An 18,812-nucleotide genomic window follows, 5' to 3' on the forward strand; every position below is an offset into this window, starting at 1 on the left:
GTATTCTTGCACATAAGCTACCCCTCTGTATAACCCACACTCCTAACTTTAGAAAAAATATATTTATAGGCATATATCCCCCGATACAACCCACACTTCCACTTTTTAACCACATTTCTCAGTTTTGTTTTTTAGATGCGGAGCATCTTATACTCGCGCCTTGTAGTGCGCCGTCCGCGCCGTCCGCACCGCTTCTCAAACATTCGACAGCTGACGCGCGCGCATGCGCCGTCGCCCACTCTTCCACCATCTGTGCATCCCTTCCTCCTCTACACACCGCGCGCGCTTCACTCCTCCACCATCTGTGCACCCTTCCTCCTCTACACACCGCGTTCGACATCTACAATTCTCCTGATTCTCCAGTGGACGCGCATGTGGCGTCGCGCTTCGAGAACATTCAACAGCTGACAGTGCATGCGCCGTCGTGCTGTATATATACTCAAGGTCGGCGCTCGCTCGCTCAGTTGCCGCTCGTCGGTTGGTTTGTACGGCGCGTCGACGTCCAAGGTCGCAGTGAAATGAATTCCAACGAATCCACAAACACAATGATCGACGTCCCTTCGACCAGCGCCGCCCTTTCGCATACGTGTGTACGTGTTCACTCATTTAACACCCCCTCCTACAACCACGTTAACCAATTTAGCCATCGACCCAAGTAAGTCGCAATTTAACACCCCATTTCACAACCACGTTAACCAATTTAGCCATCGACCCAAGTAAGTCGCACTTTAACACCCCGTTAACCAATTATATGGTCCGCATCCTCCTCAGTGTTCCCCCGAGGGAAGCTGCGGGCAATTTTTTTTGTTTAGGTTATATACAAGAAAAAATAGTATATATTTTATTCAATTTATCGGCATACTAGTGCCAATATAATTTCTTCTTAAAGTCCATTTCATGATTTGTGAGGCGTTCCGTGAACCAGATTTTGCACAGCAGTTTGGCTAGCAGCAACAAGGCAGGGTAGGTTAACCTACCAATATTGCTGTGGCACTGCCTCAAACCTCCAAGGTGACATCATTTACACGAAGTTTGGGGGAAAATCTGGTTTAGGTATTGCTAATAGGTAGCCAAAACCTTCAAACTAACCAAGCTGGTGCCGGCCATCACTTCGGATCAAGTTAAATTTATATTAGAAAATGTGAGACTGCACAAATCTTTGAATCAGGTGGGACTTCAGACTAAATGAGTTTGAATTATGAAGTATTCACTGTATTGTGCAAGTATCATCAGCTACATTAAACTATTTTTTTCCTCCTTCAACAACACAGGTTCAGAAGAAGCTATGCCGTAAACAACACATCAAACACAAGCCATTAGTCTTACAACAGTAATAAAAAAAATATGACTTACACAGGCACTCAACGACCCTGCGAACATCGCCCTGACGGCAGGCAGCCAGCAAGACAGATGTGCCCGCAGCGCCTTGTGGAACCGGACGGCTACTACTGGATGAAGCTTCTTGCCACAGATGCCGCACCATCTGGTCTAATTTTCTGCGCCCAGGTGTTATCGAAGGTCTCTCAACAGAGGCTGCACCAAAGAAACAGGTCATTTCATTCTTCTTTACATCGCATCACAAAGGTTTCAAATCGGCTCCAGTAGAGATTTAGCACCCAAGTTTGGTGCAAAAGAAAGTGCCAGGTTTATTGGCGTAGTGAGCATATTCACAATCAAACATACCCCCAGCTTTACTGGTCAAAATTTAGATTTTTTTTTCCTCCAACAAGTTTTTATGTTGTAACAAAAAGTTCATTTATGCAAGTATTTATATTTGGAGTGGTTAATGCTGAAAGCTTGCACACACTTTGTAACTGAAGTTTTTCGATTTGAGCATTCCGTAAAATATGGGGCCCTGCAGCAGTAACACTGAGAAGTGAGATCGATTCAGACTGACCACGTACATGCCGGGTAACTATGGGTGACTTTTACAAAAGTGCGAGAAACTTTAGTTCACCATTTACATATTAACTAGGAGTGTGCCAATATCAAATTCTTCTAATACAAATCGAATACGAAAAAATAGCTTTGCATACGAATCAAATATTGAGTAAACAAAAGATGCGATTTTTTTCCACCAGTAATATTTCAATTCCATTTGTCTATCAAAAGTGCTGTAATGTCACGCCCATAGCCGCATGATTGTGACCACAAAGTACTGGGGATAACACAAGGAAGGCATGCGAGATAGATGATATAATTATGCAACTAAATGGCACCCCATTATACAAAGGATTGATTGCAGAATACGCTGCCACACGAGTGTGGTGCAGATATACGACAGATTCCCAAAGGCACTATGCAGTAACTGCCTCAACTTTTCGTCACCTGATGTGCATCACCGTTAACAACATAGGAATGTATGTAATAAAGCCATTTTAATGTTAACGAAAGTGCATGTCCTTTTCTTTGTTTGCTATTGAGCAGCAAAACAGTCCAGCTCATTCTAATAATCACGTGTTACCATAAAATCCTTTCGGTACTATGACAGGTAATACATTCTGACAGCTGACGGAAGACTAGTCGCGCTTTCAACAATGCGTGCTTTGTGGCGATCCATGACCATGAATAGACGCAGCTACACGTGATATGCGTTACCTGCATCGTCAAGCTGTTTGTCCTAAGATAGTTGCACACAGTGCGTCACCTACTAAGCTCACTCCGTCAGTGCCGCTCGCTATATACGAGTGCATTTTCCCTTGCGCAGTCACATTTTTTCTTTGTGCTCGATCAGCTAAAGACTGCAAAGGTGCAATGAGTATTTTTTAAGGCCAATGCAATGGCAGCGAGTTGCCTTGATTTCCACAAGCGATGCACACTTTATTGAAGTGGTCCCGCACACAAGGGTGGGGCAGCAAACGGCGCGCATTCGGTACACTTACACTACGCTTATACGAGAGCGGTAACAGCGCTAAACTGCTAAGACTCACTTACGGCGAAGGAGACCGTTCATCATCTAGTAGATTTTCTAAAGATGTTTAGGGTGGGTAGATCTGTCGCTATGATGTGCCGGCGTGTTTTTCAGTAGCCGTTATCTTGCTCCTGTGCATTTCCGTACAGCTATCGCAGCACTGCACTGAAATCGCAGTAATCACTGCATAATCTACTGTTAAAACACTTATCATAAAGATGCAAAATCGAAAGTTCTTTACAGTAACATGTTGTGTTAACATGATTAAACATTTGAATTACTTTAGATAATGCAAACTTTTGAATATGTGGTATTAGAATTGAACATGAATACTACTATTGCAATATTCGACGAATATTCAAAACTTTAGAATATTTGCGCACCCCTAATATTGACATTGTCAGTAAGCTGCTGCAAACACTGCACCTTGCTATTCGAACTTTTCTCAGATTTCTATTGTGTTGTTTTCCTAAGAGGGAATATCAAAAGATGGCATCTATGATGTATAGCTAGGTGGCTCTCAATTTTCTTCTGCCAAATTAAAGAAGTTATAGTAGCATCACCTACGAGAATCATCTGTTAACTGGCAAAAACAATCAGTGGAGAATTTACTTAAACACCACTGAGTACATCTGGAGCCCCAGCCTACGTCTCATGTCATGACATGACCCCAACAGTCCTTATTCTGCCAATGGACAAACCATGCCAATCAACCAAAGATCAAACCACATTTCTGCCCATGCTAACAAACAACTACAATGCTAAGGCATTATGTAACTCTAATCAGGGGGTGCAACAGCCAAAATAAAACTTGGGGTAATTTTTGGAGCAGCAGAATCTTGCCTTTAGAACACTAAAATGCCAATTTGGAGCAGGTTACGGGAAATAAACATTATTTTTTATTACAAAAGACCAAAGTTGGAGCAAAGATCGCTTACATTTAGAAAAAAAAGTATGTTCAACATCACTTAAACCATGCAGAGTAAACATGAGCACTGCAGTTTCAATAAAACTAGTATTTTGATCTACCCCACTAAGCAAACAATCATAAAGTCCACATAAGCACTTGTCACGTTTGTCAAATACTTTGGCAAAATCCATGAATTAAAACGGGGATCTGCCAAGCTGACGAACTTGAATTTCAATAGGGGTGGCCAAAAAAACAAAAAAAACCTTGCACAGTTCTTTTTTCAAGGGCAGCAAAAGTATAACACACTGCTTCAAATGATTGCCAGTAACTTTTTGAGACGTCAGCAATCATACTAGTACTCGCCATTATGCGGTAGTATACATGCATGAGTAATTGAACTAAATTTGCTGTCCTGTCAGTATTGCTAACAGCCCCTTCTAAATTATATTATGCTTTTCCGCAGTGCACCAAGGTGGTTTCAGCCGTGTTGTGCATGGATTAAAACAAGGCCAATTAATTTCCCAGCCCTGCTATGCCTCCTAGCTCTCTCTCTCGTTTTGTTTTTGTTTTCGGTGGGGGTTAGGTTTAAGGCACATCATCTCGGCTCTCTTGCAAGGCGCCTTCTACCGGATAAACAGTGACGCATTCCCGTTGATCCGGCGACAGCATTGGATATCTATCGCCGGAACAACGCAACTAACGCAACTTCAAGACAGAGTAATGTTTTATGTGCCGTAGCTATTCGCGGCGATATCGAGCTATAGGTGGCAGCACCATCCCCGCGCAAGTGTGAATAGGCTGTCGGCGGTGTGCGTGTACAAATACATGCAGCGGCGCTTCGTTACGAGTATGTCCGAGCCGATTATCGGCGAATAAAAGGCGTTAACAGAAGTTTACTGATAATATCTACGCTCATCTCTACCGAATCAGTGCACGAAGCCTATGCAACATTATCATGCGCGCTTCGCGCTTTCACAACTCCAGTCTTGGCTGTGTTGTTTGTATGTGGTTAGCTTGTGTTCCGCCTGCTATGCACTGCTGTAACGTGACTGAACTACTTATTTACTTCTTTCTCATCTGCATAAAACAAAAAAAGAAAGTAAGATCGCAGAAAGCCCACGTATCTATGCGATTAGTTCAGTACCACCATTCGCGCCTTATACGCATGACCATTTTTTCTCATTCTGTTCACCATGATATGAGGGACAGTCGATAAGTCTAGTCAGGAAAGCTTAGTGGCTGGCAGCGCTTTGCGATACACTGTGCCTACCACGAATACGCACATGTTCTTGCACCAGTAAAAGTATAAAAACCTTGTATAAGAGTTCAGCAAAAAGCTTTTGTTCATGCATTACGTACATGACAGTGCTACAATAAAGCACTGGCTAATGGGCAAGCTTTTTTTTTTTTCAGACGAAAAAAAAAGAGAAAAAGCGCCACTACCTTCTGTTTGTCACTAACAATGCCACACAAATGCTCAAGACAATGTAAAATAGATAAGACTTTCGGTGAAATTATACATTATATGTCATGCATGTCTTCTGAATTAACTTTGCACGTCTGCGCTCCTAAACAATACAAACACACGATTGCGCACGACAACTCCGTTTTAGGCACAGTTTAAGTATCAAAGTGTCACATTTTATCTGATAGTAATATCTCTAAGTAGTGGTACCACGGCCAGATAAACACAACCGAGGCTCTTTGCATAATCTATAAACTACAGTGCCGTAGCTGTACATTTACAAACAGCACGCAAGGAAGTGGCCGAGAGCCTCGTTTCTATTCAGTAAAACGCAGCATTCACACACCACTTAACTGTCCTCATGTTTGAGAGGACGCGAAAAACATTTCACGATGTGCTTGAAGCAGAAAGCAGTACCCACTATGAAATTATTTTAGTGAATGGAGGATACGACGACAATAAACAGCACTCTGAAAAGTTGCACTTGTCGATCTTATTACGATGTATTACCAGCCTAGCAAGACCAAATGCTTTCATACATCGTTTCATGCATACGTAAAAGCAGTTACATTTGCACTAACATGACCGGGCAAACCACACTTTAAAACTTGAATGACGTACGCGCACATTGAAACACGACGTGGCTAGCAGACAACGCACGAAGCAATGCACACTTGCACGCTTCAACCTGTTGCCGCTGGGTGGTGACTCCGCTCGACCTTACGGCGAATGGCAACCAATGTGGTCGTTGCCAACAGCATCATTCGCAGAACGTTCACCCTGTTTGTGTGCGAAAAACACGGTATGCGCTACCAGCTCTAGTTGCTAACATGCCATAGCCACTTTGCTGACCACGAAGTTCATATTTCCCACGAAGCGTTCCTGGCTACATTACGGCAACACATTTTTGTCTTGCGTTGTCCTGCCGATAGGTGTTCATTGCAATTAGCGGAATTGTGATTGCACAAAATCTCAGTTACGCAACAGTGGTCCTTCGTTAAAGAAAGGCCTGGCATGACACCGCAATGAGCTTTTAACAGACAACAAAAGTGCACTGCACCACCGTTCACAGCCACCTCGTGCGGGACCCCCTTTAAGAGTGCAGCGTGGAAGCCAAGAAACATCCCACACCGAAGTGACAAAGATAAAAAAAAACTCAAAGGGTCGCAGCTCTCATCGCCTCTTCTAAAGAAAAGAAGTAGCTAAAAAAGAAAATTCCTCGCATTTCGTTTTCTGCTCTTTCGCTGTCTCAGGTTTTCCGTGCCCATGCTTCCTGCTCCGCAACTCCCACTGTGCCCTCTGCCTCGCCGACTTCGCCCTCCCGTGTGGCCCTCACCCCTCGCCTCTGCGCGTGTAAGCCTGCAGCGTCGGCGTTTCAATAAAAAGAAAGAAAAGAAAGTAATCCTTTCGTTCCCCCCCCCCCCCTCCACACTTTCGCGCGTCTTTCGAGAAGCAAGGCGTTCGTTTGCTTTGTTGTTGCGATAGATTTCAGAACATGAGTTCATAGTACTAAGACATTAATATAACGTAGAACTAAATTAGTGCTCGTTCTGAAAAGTTTGATACTCTGAAGTACGCAGTAGTGAAGTAATTTTGCATTGAAACTATTAGCAGTCGGTACGGAATTTTTCAAAAGTTTGTTCATCTGAAAAGTTTGTTAAAGTGGTGTTCCTGCAAATACGTTGCTGAAAGCAGTCTGCCTGTTTTCAGTAGCCTGCAATGCGCGGGTGGCGAGCACGTTCACTGCCAATACATTTATTTTCTGCTGTCTGTCTACGTGCGGCGAACTTCACTTTGACGACCCATCACTGCAGTTCATACACACTAACTCAAGCTTGACAGCAAGGTCTAAATCCTGATCGTTTCTCCTTATCTCGGCCCCTCCGTTGCAAATCTTGCACTTTAAGGGAAATAAAATCAAAGCATTTGCCGCCTTCAAGTCCAGGATGGTGAAGGTTGTTTCATCAGCGGCATCACCCGTGGCACGGGCATGTTTACCGATAAGGCTACGCTTTCGTTCCGCCGCCACAACGAATGCAATTTGATGCAGCTTCTTCTCTGCCTTCCTTTTCTTGTCTTACAATTGTTGCAGCTGCAAAATCTGCTTGTCATGACGTACACGGCCACTTTCCACACGTTGTCAGCAACTGACATGCTCGTTGGTCTCGTGTCCATTAGGCCTGACCAGTGCCTAAATTTTTATACCTGCAAGATTGTTTCAGCGCGCGAACATAGGAAAAGGGACAGGGTAGACAGAAAGAGCACTGAAGAAGAGCGCTTATACCTGCTCAAGGTTTCTGAATACGGGAGATTTCTGCAATGAGGGGGAGGGGGAGGAGGCGCCACGCTCTTTTCCCCCCTTTTTTTGGCACCAAAAGAAAAAAAATACATCACAAAAAAAAAAACAAGAGGCCATGGGGAGAGAGGGGTCCCAAACGCATGCACTAAAAACAATAGAAAGAGGGCGGTCCCAATCGCAAGCATCGGCGTTGCGGTCTTATAATGGCTTGGAGTGGCTGAACACACGATTGCAGAGTTTACCTTTAGGGCGAGAGTCTCAAAGTGGGAGCACAAATACTCCCGAAACTTCATGTCATTAAAACTACTAGCAAAACCTATTTCCATCCAAACAACTCGCGTATGTTAACACGTGAACGCATGGGATGGCGGAGCTGGCTGCCACGAAAGCGCGGGTCAAAGCTTTGCTCGCTACTTCATTACTTTCACAGGAACGCCAAAATGCTTCTAGCATTTTTTACGTCTTTACTGCCTTTAATATACCGCTACGCCAGACGCGTCCCCTAGGAGCTCATAGATTGCTATCGCGTCACCGCGACCGCGGTTTTGTACATGGCGGAAGCGGCAAACAGTAGTTCCACTTTCAACTTGCGTGCGCTGGCTGCGCACGTGCCTTCAAAACTAATTCGTTTTATGCCATCTATGATCGCATTTACCACAGTATTCTCCACAGAGTCTGCGGAAAGCATTGTTGCTTTGACTGGTCAAGCGTTGTACGCGCACACACTTTACGATTTTTCTCAGTTACGTTGACGCCATACACGATCATGTCAAGAACGATCGCAGTTGCGGCAAAAACAACCACACGCACAGTAGAAAACAGTGCGTGCACTGGCCGCACGCGCACTTCTGAAGTTCAAGCACCCTGTTCTCAGCCTTTTTTCAACGATTTTAGTAGTAAAGTTGATATCACCCACTGCGATTAGGAAAGTGTTCGAAACATTTGAATTTTGGTCGGAAGGACACAGTGGGATTTGAGTGGGGAATTTCATGAATTCGTATCTACCACGGTTCACAAATAGCCTGGAGCGGATTGACCTGCATTCTTGTTGAAAGGGCGAGATCAAGCACAGAAATTTCGATTTCTGGGAAATTTTCATGGCAAGCATACAAACAGAAGAAACGGACAAAGTCCGGCAGTCTCCCGGACAATCTTGGAGACTTGGCAGGCATGTATTTATTTAGTGCCAGGGTTAACACTCTTCTCCAGCCGTCGAGCACGCGCTCCACCGCCACTCCCCGAGGCAGCGCTGTGCGAGTACACTACGGACAGCTGGCGCTCGATGACCACACGTACTGTTAAGCTTGTGAATTCATGTTTACATAGAAAATTAAGTGCATTCGTGCTTCTCACAGGCTTTAACAGGCAGGGGGGGGGGGGGTGTCAAAAGTTTCCAGGCCATGCTCTCTTAGGAATACATGGGCTAGTTAGTGGCCAAGGAACTGCTGACCCCCCCCCCAGTACCTATCTCGAATGCAGTCAGAAATTTTGCACCGGTCTCACAGCTATCTGGCTGTGAGACCGGTGCAAAAAATGATCCTGGTTTTGATAGTATTTGAGATTTATACTCTATTTAAGCCATTCGCAATGACGTGCTTTGAGTGTCCCAGCATGTCTTATTGTTAGGTACTGCTGTGCAAATCAAGCAGAAAAAAACAAAAACACTGACAGGCTTTCGTTCCATGATATACCAGCTGCTGCTGGTGAACGGGAGAGGTGGCTTGCTGCGAGATGATTGATTGCCTAATACAGCTTCGTACTATATACGAGTATGTAGCCGCCATTTACAACCAGAGGACTTCATAGAAGGAAAAAAAAAAACAACAAGTTAAAAAGGATAAAGTACCGTCAGTATTTCAAGACTACCCTTAACATTTGCAGCCGATGCTAACAATTGAACGAAGCATGGGAACGACGCATTGAATGTTACCGACAAGCACAGCGCTCCTAAACATATCACATAAAGCCCCTTTTTCCAAAGTGAGAGTGGCATATGTTTGAATGACATGCGAGTTTTGCCTCTAGAATAAATGCTTTTATTTTGTGGTGTTAAAATGGTGCAATGAATGTAATCCATGACTCACCGTGCGTTGCTCTTCAAAACAAAAGCTCACAGGGTACCTTGTGCGTTTACCTCAAACGAATCAAAGGCGAAACCTATGTTTGTTTTTTTCATTAGTTGATGTATTGTTCTTCCACACCTTATCTGATAGCTTTTTTTTTTGTTTCCTTAACCTTACGTGGCATCGCATTGCCTCTGCTATCGACCCACCCATGACGACGGCAGTGCAAAATGACCATGTATAAAGATGTATAACCATGTATAACGTGACTTAATGCTGTAATAGTGACGCCTTGATAAAGGTCCCAAATTTTGGCTAACTGTGAAACCATATGTTGATGAAAGCAAATCCCAATGACTTTTTGTATCCCTCGTGTGGACCTCACCGACGCAGACGGTAAATTTTCACGTTGGATGGTAAATTTTCACTAACCAGTCCATGTATTCCTAAAGGAGCATGGCCTGGGAACTTTTGACACCCCCCCCCCCCCCCCTTGTGCCTGTTAAACCCTGCGAGAAGCACGAGTGCACTTAAATTTCGATGTAAACAACCTCTCTATTCTCACATTGGTGCATGTTCGCAAAACCTCTCAATAGTAAGTGACAGCACTGACGGCAGGCTGCATTTTTCAAGCGTGTAACATTAGCTCAAGGTCAACAGTGTGAGAAAACTGAACAGCATTTGTTCACACACGTCAGGCACTTTAAAAAAAAGTGCACGCTGAAGGACCTTGTTTGTTTTTTGTATTGATTGATTGATTGATATGTTGGGTTTAACGTACCAAAACCACCATATGATTATGAGAGACACCGTAGTGGAGGGCTCCGGAAATTTTGACCCCCTGGGGTTCTTTAACGTGCGCCCAAATCTGAGCACACGGGCCTACAACATTTCCGCCTCGATCGGAAATGCAGCCGGGATTTGAACCCGCGAACTGCGGGCACGCAGCCGAGTACCTTAGCCACTAGACCACCGGGGCGGAGCGTTTGTTTTTTGTACCATCCCAATAAAGCTGCTTTAGGCTATGAAACGACGCAATCACTCGGCAAAGTGGGTGGTTTTTTGGCGCACCACTTTTTGCTTCCTCTTAGGGGCAACAAATGTACATGACAAAAGATTTGCGCAGGGAACTTGATATCACATACTTTCATGAGATTCCGAAAATGTCAGTTTCAAAAAGTTAATTTTTTCGTGATTTTTGACCCTCCAAGACCTGTGTCCTTCCTCCCTTAAAATCCCTTGTATGCAACAACCACCAGGAGAATCTTGGGTAGCTAACATTGAGCTGGTAGCTAACAACACTACAACTTTGTCCGCCTCGGTGGTACACTAGTTACGATGCTCAGCTGCTGGCCTGAAAGTTGCGAGTTAAATCCCAGCCATGGAGGTCACATTTTGATAGAGGCGAAACACCAAAGGCCTGTGTACTATGCCGTGTCAGTGCCCATTAAAGAACACCAGATGCTCGAAATTTCTGGAGCCCTCCATTAAAGCATCTTGATTGGTGTCAATCTGTCTCAACCATAAGTTCCGTAAGTTTCAACCATAAGAGTGCAAATGTTTTTGAATTCACCTCACATGATGGTGATGTGCAGTGAAATAAATTTTTGAAAGAGTGAAACATTTTTTCCAGTAACCTTCACCTCCTGACAAAGCACATTGCAAGTCATTTCTATTTGTTTTCCTAAATTTAAAGCCCGAGACAATCTACTACCCTTGAGCTATCAAAAAGACGACATCCCAGGTAATATATGGCACTCACTATCTTGGGTCTCCTCTTCTTTAAAACTTGGAAAAGAGGGCTCCTGCTTCACTTGTTTTGGCCATGTTGCCCTCATACATGCACGAGGACTGCAACAAAGTTGAAAAATGAGACTAGAAGACAATATTCACGAACTTAATTTTTAGACAATAAAATACATTTCACAGCAAAGTACAAAATGCATTCAAAGTGAACAAATTAAAACTTTCAACTATACTATGACCCTAGCATATAAGGGGCTCTGTGACATAAATTTAGTGTTGTAATGCTTTGCTTTTAGCACAAAATCTGGCAATTAGGTATTTGTTTAACACCATCTGGGAAGCAAAGCTGCATTGTCAGCATTAATATTTCAAATGATGCAAGTGATTATGACCAACTTCTGGGAGGTAAAGTGGCAGGGGCAATAGTGTCCTAATATACACTGAATATGAAGGTAAATGAGGTTTTGCATCTGTTCACTAGAGCAAAATAATTTGATACATCAGGGTTCGATATAACCAAGTTCACCTGTACTCTGTCTCAAGACTTATGATGAAGTATGGCCAGAAGAGTACTGAAAATCATGACGTGCACACAGGAAAACAAGAATAACATATGAAGAAAACAGCAGCGCACACAGACTTCATAGTAGAGGTTATGATAAGCAAGAGAACGTGCAAGTCGTGTATGGTCATTATCGTCATCAGTTGTGGAGAAATGGCAAGAAATGGTGGGACAGAATATGGGGAATGTGCAAGGGGGAATGAAAGCTAAAGGGATTCAGACAAACCTTAGGCGGGAAACTATAATATGGAAAGAGAGACAAGGCTTGACTTTGATGCTAACAAATTTCACTTAATGACCACAAGTGCCCCCAGCCATCATGTCAGCATGATGAACAGTAATGATAGATTTAAGCGAACGCATCTTGCTGCCTCTTGTTAAACAAGGCCCCCGAAACTTTGACAAAATGAGGAGGCTCCAACACTATGTGCACAAGAAAACTGCACACACTAGGGTCCCTGCTGTGCATGAAAAATACAAAGAAACAAGGAAATTTATTCAAGCCTTTACCAATCTCAAAGTTCCTTTGATTATGTTGAAGCAGTCACCTTCTGCAACAACAATACTCCACTACAAAAGCCAAGCAAAACAACCTTTTTTTTTTGTGCTTTCAAAGTTTTAGTTATGTAGTATCATAATTAGAGGCTGGACTTATAGGCACTAAAAAACCGGATTTTAGGTGCTAAAAATAGGCGGCCAAAACACCGTTTTAGGCTCCCAAAATCGTAAATAAATAAACAATAAACCTTGACAAAATTCAAATTTATGAAAAAAATGTGTGTGATCTGTGTCTAAGACAGGAAAGCAAACAGAATTGCTTAAGTTTATGATGGCACAAAGGCATAATGATTTAGCATAGCCATGCATCTTTTTTCCCGCAGGGTTCGCAGAATGTGGTGTCTCTATTTCCACATTCCAGCATGGCGATTTAGTGTCCACTGTGGAAGAAACATGCTTCTGGGTCTCTCTTTTCAGCCACGCTGAAAAGGGCTACGTAGGTGCAAATAGCCAGAGCGCAATAGGCCAGAAACATCTTTTTGCCTCGTATTAACTTGGTCTAACCGCACAGGCTATACCGTATCTACTCGCATAATCCTCGCACTTTCTTTGGCGGAAAACCGATGCAAAGTTGGGGGTGCGAGAATTACGCGGGGAAAACTTTCTACTAACACGTACAGAGCGAAAAAGAAAACGAAGAGGCCGCAAATCGGGATTCTCACACCAGCACCTAACACCAAGCTTTGAGAAGTACTAATTAAAACCTATCTCAACAATAAAAGCATAGGTTCAACACAAGACAAGATTTATTTGAGGCCCAAAAAATGCGAGCAAATAGTCGAGAATTAGAATAACACTCGCAAAGCTTGTGGCGTTACGGTTGTAGCGGTAGCGTTGGTTGCTCAACAGAAGCCCTTTAAAAGGTAAGCGTAGGACGTCAGTTTTGGGCTGATGGCTATTTAACATAATCGTTCGCAGTTTTCTTCTGAGGAAATAAAGTTTACCATAGATCCTAGTTTTAGGCACACGGCAGGCCCAATGTGTCTTGGTGGCTTTCAGCTGCTATCACTAGTAGCGAACACAAAACTCGTAGACTCCAAAAGGCCTTCCAGCACCCCTGTTGCTGTTGTTTAGTGCATGATCTATCACTTTCAACTTAAAAGCAGCCGTGTAGCTTCAGTATCACTCGATGACATGATAAGATTACCGACACAACGTATAAAACACACTGCAACGCGCACTTGCCACTTTGGCTTGGCTTAGATTGGATTGAATCTCCGTGCAATAATAGTACGCTACATGCTTAAGAGATCGCGCCAGACGGCACGCGCTATAATCATCGGTGGTTGTAACGAGCAGACGACATTATTGCGGCAGTTTTCGGGGGTGCAATAATTACTCAAGGAAAAAAAGAAATCATATTTTTGTTGGGCGATGTGGGGGGTGTGAGAATTATGCGAGTGCAAGGAATACGCGAGTAAATACGGTATTTTCTTCTGTATGTGAAACTGAAAGGGCCCCTTAAGCGATGCGAAGAGTAATGCATGCACTGGACGCTCACCATTTCATCTGCCAAGATTAGCAGTCTTATACGCGTGCCACAAAGAGGTAAAATGCCAGTCTGAACACTGCTTGACCCCAATCTCACGAGCGTGCGCCCCAACATGGTTGGAGGTGATGGAATGGTCTTTTGTACGTCAAAGTAGCATGTGACACTGCAAGAACTATTCGAGACGACGAGTGTAATTTGTGCAATCTAATGCCTGGATAGAAGTATGAAGAGTGACAGAAATATTAAAACATACAGACCGATTCTACGTGTGTTATTTTTTTAACTTCGTATCAAGCGAGATGCGAGACTAAGCTGTCTCCATTTCGTTTGCATTGGTGTTCTCGCAACGTGCCGGTGCCAACATTCACAATACATGGTGTGTTTTTGGTGCATCGTCCTTTAGAAGAGTTTCAGCGGTGCGATGCTGCATATAGTGGTAAAGATACGTGATCCATGCCAGCCTCTCCAAACGTGCACGCATAGAGGGATCCACACCACAGAAACAGGCAGTACAACACAGAGAACGTCGAAACGACAGAACACCGCTTGCGTGCACGACCTGGCACGAACATGTAATGCGAATGTACTTACGTGCGCATGACATTTTGATGAGTCCACATCGTGTGGTCCTGCAGCTCCAAGCTGCTCTGATACAAAACAGGGCAGGGAAGGAATTGGGCTTGCAAAGTTTACATCGAGTGAGTGGCAAAAGTTTCAAGCTCACCTCCTCACATCATACTTTCGCATCTTGTAATGAACCAATTAAAAATTCTAATTATACAAAGCTTTTCATTGGGCACGAACAACTTCTACTGTTTAAGTAAATTTTCTCATATGACCTAGTGAAGTTCCATTTAGGAAGTAAATGACAAAACAAAAATCCCATGGATATCGTTTTTCTTATCTGCACTTTAATTTCCCCTGATAACACTCCATGTTTTCGCATTCGTTTTTCAGCGCCCTGCCGCTGCACAGAAGCACTTCCTGCTCCCTACGCAAGCGAGCGATCGCTGGAGAGATGCGCCAAGCAGACGACGCGATGCATATGAATACACTTGTAGAGGCTTATTGACCTTCATATTGGCTATAAGACCTTGTAAGCTTGACAGTGCTGAAAGTAACTTATGAGATGGAGTATAGGTTCCACCCCAGTGTTCCGAAAGCTAAATTTCACCGGGTAACATGAATACCGTACTCCAGCAGTACTTGAAAGCAAAATTTGAGGATAAATAGCGTTTATATAGACACCGATTTTAAAAACAGGCATTGATAAGAATGTAAAAGAATTTAGGCACGAACGTCCAAAATAGGCATTTATAGACACTATAGGTAGGTAGGTAATTAACTTTATTAAGGATCCAACGAGAAATTACTGGCCCGGGCTAGGCCTCCAGGAGCTGTCATCCGCGGGGCATTGTGCGATGCCCTCGGCGATAGCCCTGGCTCGCTGAACAGCCCAGATTTGGTCTACTGCACATGGGCTGAGAAGGGCGACTCCCAACTGCTCAGCCAGTCGTCTTGGGGTACACTCACGCTCGTCTGAGTAGTGGCAGCGAACATTGCACTCGCACTCTCAAAGTATATGTGCCATGTCGGCTGTCTCATGCCCGCACCACGGACGCCGGGTGACGGATGGAGCGAGGGACACAGTCTATGCAGATGTCGGGGATTCTTAAATGTGTCTGTCTGCAGACGCCTCAGATCAAGCACCTAAGACCTCTGTAGCTGGATGTGGGGTGGTAGGTAATGTCGCGTTTTTCTATAATGGTTTAGGATCTCGTGGAACGTAACCATGATGTCCTTACAGTCCTGTAAGGCCTCCGGGTCTGTTATCGTCTTCACAGAGGTATTATGCCCTCCTACCTTGGGTGCCTCGCCATTGTCGATGTGTTGCACATCGGCGGCCCTTTCGTCTGCGTCGCGGCAGGTTAGCAGTCTCGAGACGAAGTGGGCACGCTCGTTGTGGTTCGACGGGAGGTCAGATCTTTGGTCACTGCTAAGCTTTCCCACGTGCGCGGGGAACCACTTAAGAGACTTGGCAACAATCGCGCCAGACTTGAAATCTTTGGTTCTGGCGTTTAGCATGCGCGCCACCTCCACAGAGACCCATCCCTTCGTAAAGTTTCGGAGCGCCGTCTTGGCGTCACGATAAGTGTGTCCTCGTTTCCACTATGAATTATTGCAGGGGCTGTGGCCATTTTTTTCTGCCGCCTCAGACGATGGGAGCCTCGCAGATCCTGTCACCAGAGTTTGTTCCCTTGTGTCGACCACCACCATATAGAAGGCAGGTGTTGATTGGCGTCGTCGTTGCTCTCGTTTGTTCTGCTGTTGTCTTTGGTCGGGCCAGGGGTATCTAGCAGCGTTGACAAAAAGGACACCCTCTCAACTGCGATGCTCTTTGAGGATCGCCTCAACTCTGCAAAACTGCGCCTTTCGGCATCGTGCATTGGGTGTATGTTTCTGGGCATACTCTCTGTGAGTATAGCATTCTTGACCGCTCTCAATAGTGCGTCCTTCAGTCGCGGCATCCCGCGGTAACGAATCTTGAGGCAGTCGAGGATGGGTCTTCCGGTCTTGGTGCCTGATAGTCTTTCGAGCTGCGCAATCCTCTGAGCCTCGACGATTTCGGCGAGCGTGTTGTGCACGTCCATCTCAAAGAGCCTGCAGTTGGTCTTGTAGTGAGGTATGCATAATGCAGTTTTGTAAGCCCCGAGCATGATCGTGTCCAGCTAGTTGCTTTCGCTTTTACTGCAATTGATGTAAGCAGCAATGTACATGATGTGGCTTAAAGCATACGCCTGCATTAGTCTCACTACATTGTGCTCTTTCATTCCTTTCTTCTTGTTCGTTATTTTTCTTCCGCAGCCGCGTGACCAGCTCGGAATTGGCAGCGTTTTCTTACAGCCAGAGGCCGAGGACCCGTATCTTAAACACACACAACCGTCTGACGTGCCTCGGCCACGTCCCTCGGGAAACGTCCCGGTTTTCGAGGTCTGTGGAGCAGAATCTCAGACGAGCCACGTGCCTTCGAGATGCATCTCAGTTTCCCTTACCGCTTGCAGCAGCCTATCTAGCGTACTCCCAGAGCTCATGCTTTCTGTGGTCTATATTGTAATGTCGTCCGCGTAGATTGTATGATTGATGCCTTTGATTGCGACAAGCCGCTCCGGAAGGCCGATCATAACGGGATTCAACAGCAGTGGGGAAAGCACGAAGCCTTGCAGCGTCCCGGCACCTGCCATCTCGACAGTCTTTGGTGGTAACCCGTCAATCTTCATTCGCACTTCTCGCCCATCGAGGAAGCTGCCGACGTATCAATGAAATCTCTCCCCTAGGTTTAGCTGATTGATCTTCTTCAGTATGACCGTGTGCCTCACAGTGTCGAAAGCACTTTTGAGAACGAGGCCGAGTATGGTACGAAGGTGCGTGCTCGGTGCACCAACGACTTATTCTTTAGTTTGTTGCTGTGCTGGTAGAAATCCTTTCAAAGAGGCCCTGCCAAGCAACTGAACTGCACATGCTTAAGTGCAACACTTGCTAACGCCCCCTATGCAGTTCGAAAGGTAGCAGACGACCACCGGTCAGCTCGGGCATTTCGATGTGCTTATGCTGTGGCGTGATCTTTTGCCTATTAGTGAGACTCATACACGCCAATACACTGAGGTCAACAAATTATTATGGCAAGAGAAATGTGCCCCCTTTCTACGGTTTCCCGTCAGGGAAGCATTACCTATCGAGACAAATGTTTCAGATTAATTCTGTAAAGCCATTGAATGAGGACAGCTCAGTATGATAGCCAAACATGCACTCGAAGGATTTGCAACGAGGAGTTCATAACAGGTGTTTCATAGTCATTCGTATTAAAGGAACAATAAGAAAAAAACTACTCTTAACATACTAGTAAACTAAAATTTCACAATACGGAAATCACCACTTTTACCGCTAGAGGACACTTGGTAAGCAAGTACACACGAAAAGACAATGCAGGTGGCAATCCCACCTAAAAATTCCCCCCCCAAACACTGTGCCAGCAAAGATTTTGATGGCATCTACAAGGTCATGTGCATTTCCTAATCAGTAAGAATTAAGTACATTGCCCCTTGAGAGTGCCAAGAGAACATACCAAGCTTCTGAAAATTTCATTGAACTAATGTCACCAAAACACATAAAAAATTAAAAATAACTTATATCACACACAAAGATTTCAATATAAAATTTAAAAACAAATTTGTGAGCTCAATCTTCTTTTTCTAATAAACATATACAGTTGACTCCCATTAAACGAAACTTGGTTAAACGGAAAAGCTGCATAAACGAAACTATCTAGGCAGGTTTGGTTGGTCTCCTATATATTTAATGATAAAGAGTTTCGGGTAATCAGGACATTTTATTCCGCTTACGTCGGTTAAACGGAACTAAAACGGGCAAAATGCATGACCGGTGAAAGTGGCCACGGCAGTCTAGCAGCCATGAAACAAACGACAGTTTGCCTAGCCTAGCCAAGCCAATCCAGCGATTGCTTATGTCCGCGCACGCCGAGCAGCAATTGACGTCTTGTCGTGAACTTGAGGACAGCCTTGAGGAACCTATAGCTGAAGTTCAAGATGAGGACCTGTGCTCGGGTAGTGATGAGGTGTTGTGTGATCCCGAGCTCATTTCAGAGGCTGACAGTGCAGCAAGAGATGCAGTCATCCTGTTGCAGCGCTACTTTGACCACGATGCTGGGACAGAGTTTGTGCGAAGCTTTTCAGAAATGCACGCCTACTATGTGAGAAAGTACTTGAACAAGGCCGAGCAAGTCATCAT

At 44.6% G+C, this 18,812-nt stretch overlaps 1 protein-coding gene across 5 annotated transcripts in view; it reads right to left on the minus strand.

Annotated features, from left to right (window-relative positions):
• Positions 1-18,812, minus strand: part of LOC119187730 (histone-lysine N-methyltransferase EHMT1-like) — a 284,030-nt gene that overhangs the window by 199,446 nt on the left and 65,772 nt on the right. For 4 of the 5 annotated variants that reach the window (XM_075878680.1, XM_075878676.1, XM_075878677.1 and 1 more), the window contains 3 exons: positions 14,598-14,648; positions 11,411-11,499; positions 1,354-1,533 (listed from right to left, as the gene is read on the minus strand). In XM_075878680.1, coding sequence (XP_075734795.1) covers positions 1,354-1,533; positions 11,411-11,499; positions 14,598-14,648 — 320 coding nt within the window. The remainder of the gene's footprint in view (positions 1-1,353; positions 1,534-11,410; positions 11,500-14,597; positions 14,649-18,812) is intronic. The other variant, XM_075878679.1, reaches the window with a different exon arrangement.

Source organism: Rhipicephalus microplus, chromosome X (assembly GCF_043290135.1).
Source record: "Rhipicephalus microplus isolate Deutch F79 chromosome X, USDA_Rmic, whole genome shotgun sequence".
Classification (NCBI taxonomy): domain Eukaryota; kingdom Metazoa; phylum Arthropoda; class Arachnida; order Ixodida; family Ixodidae; genus Rhipicephalus; species Rhipicephalus microplus.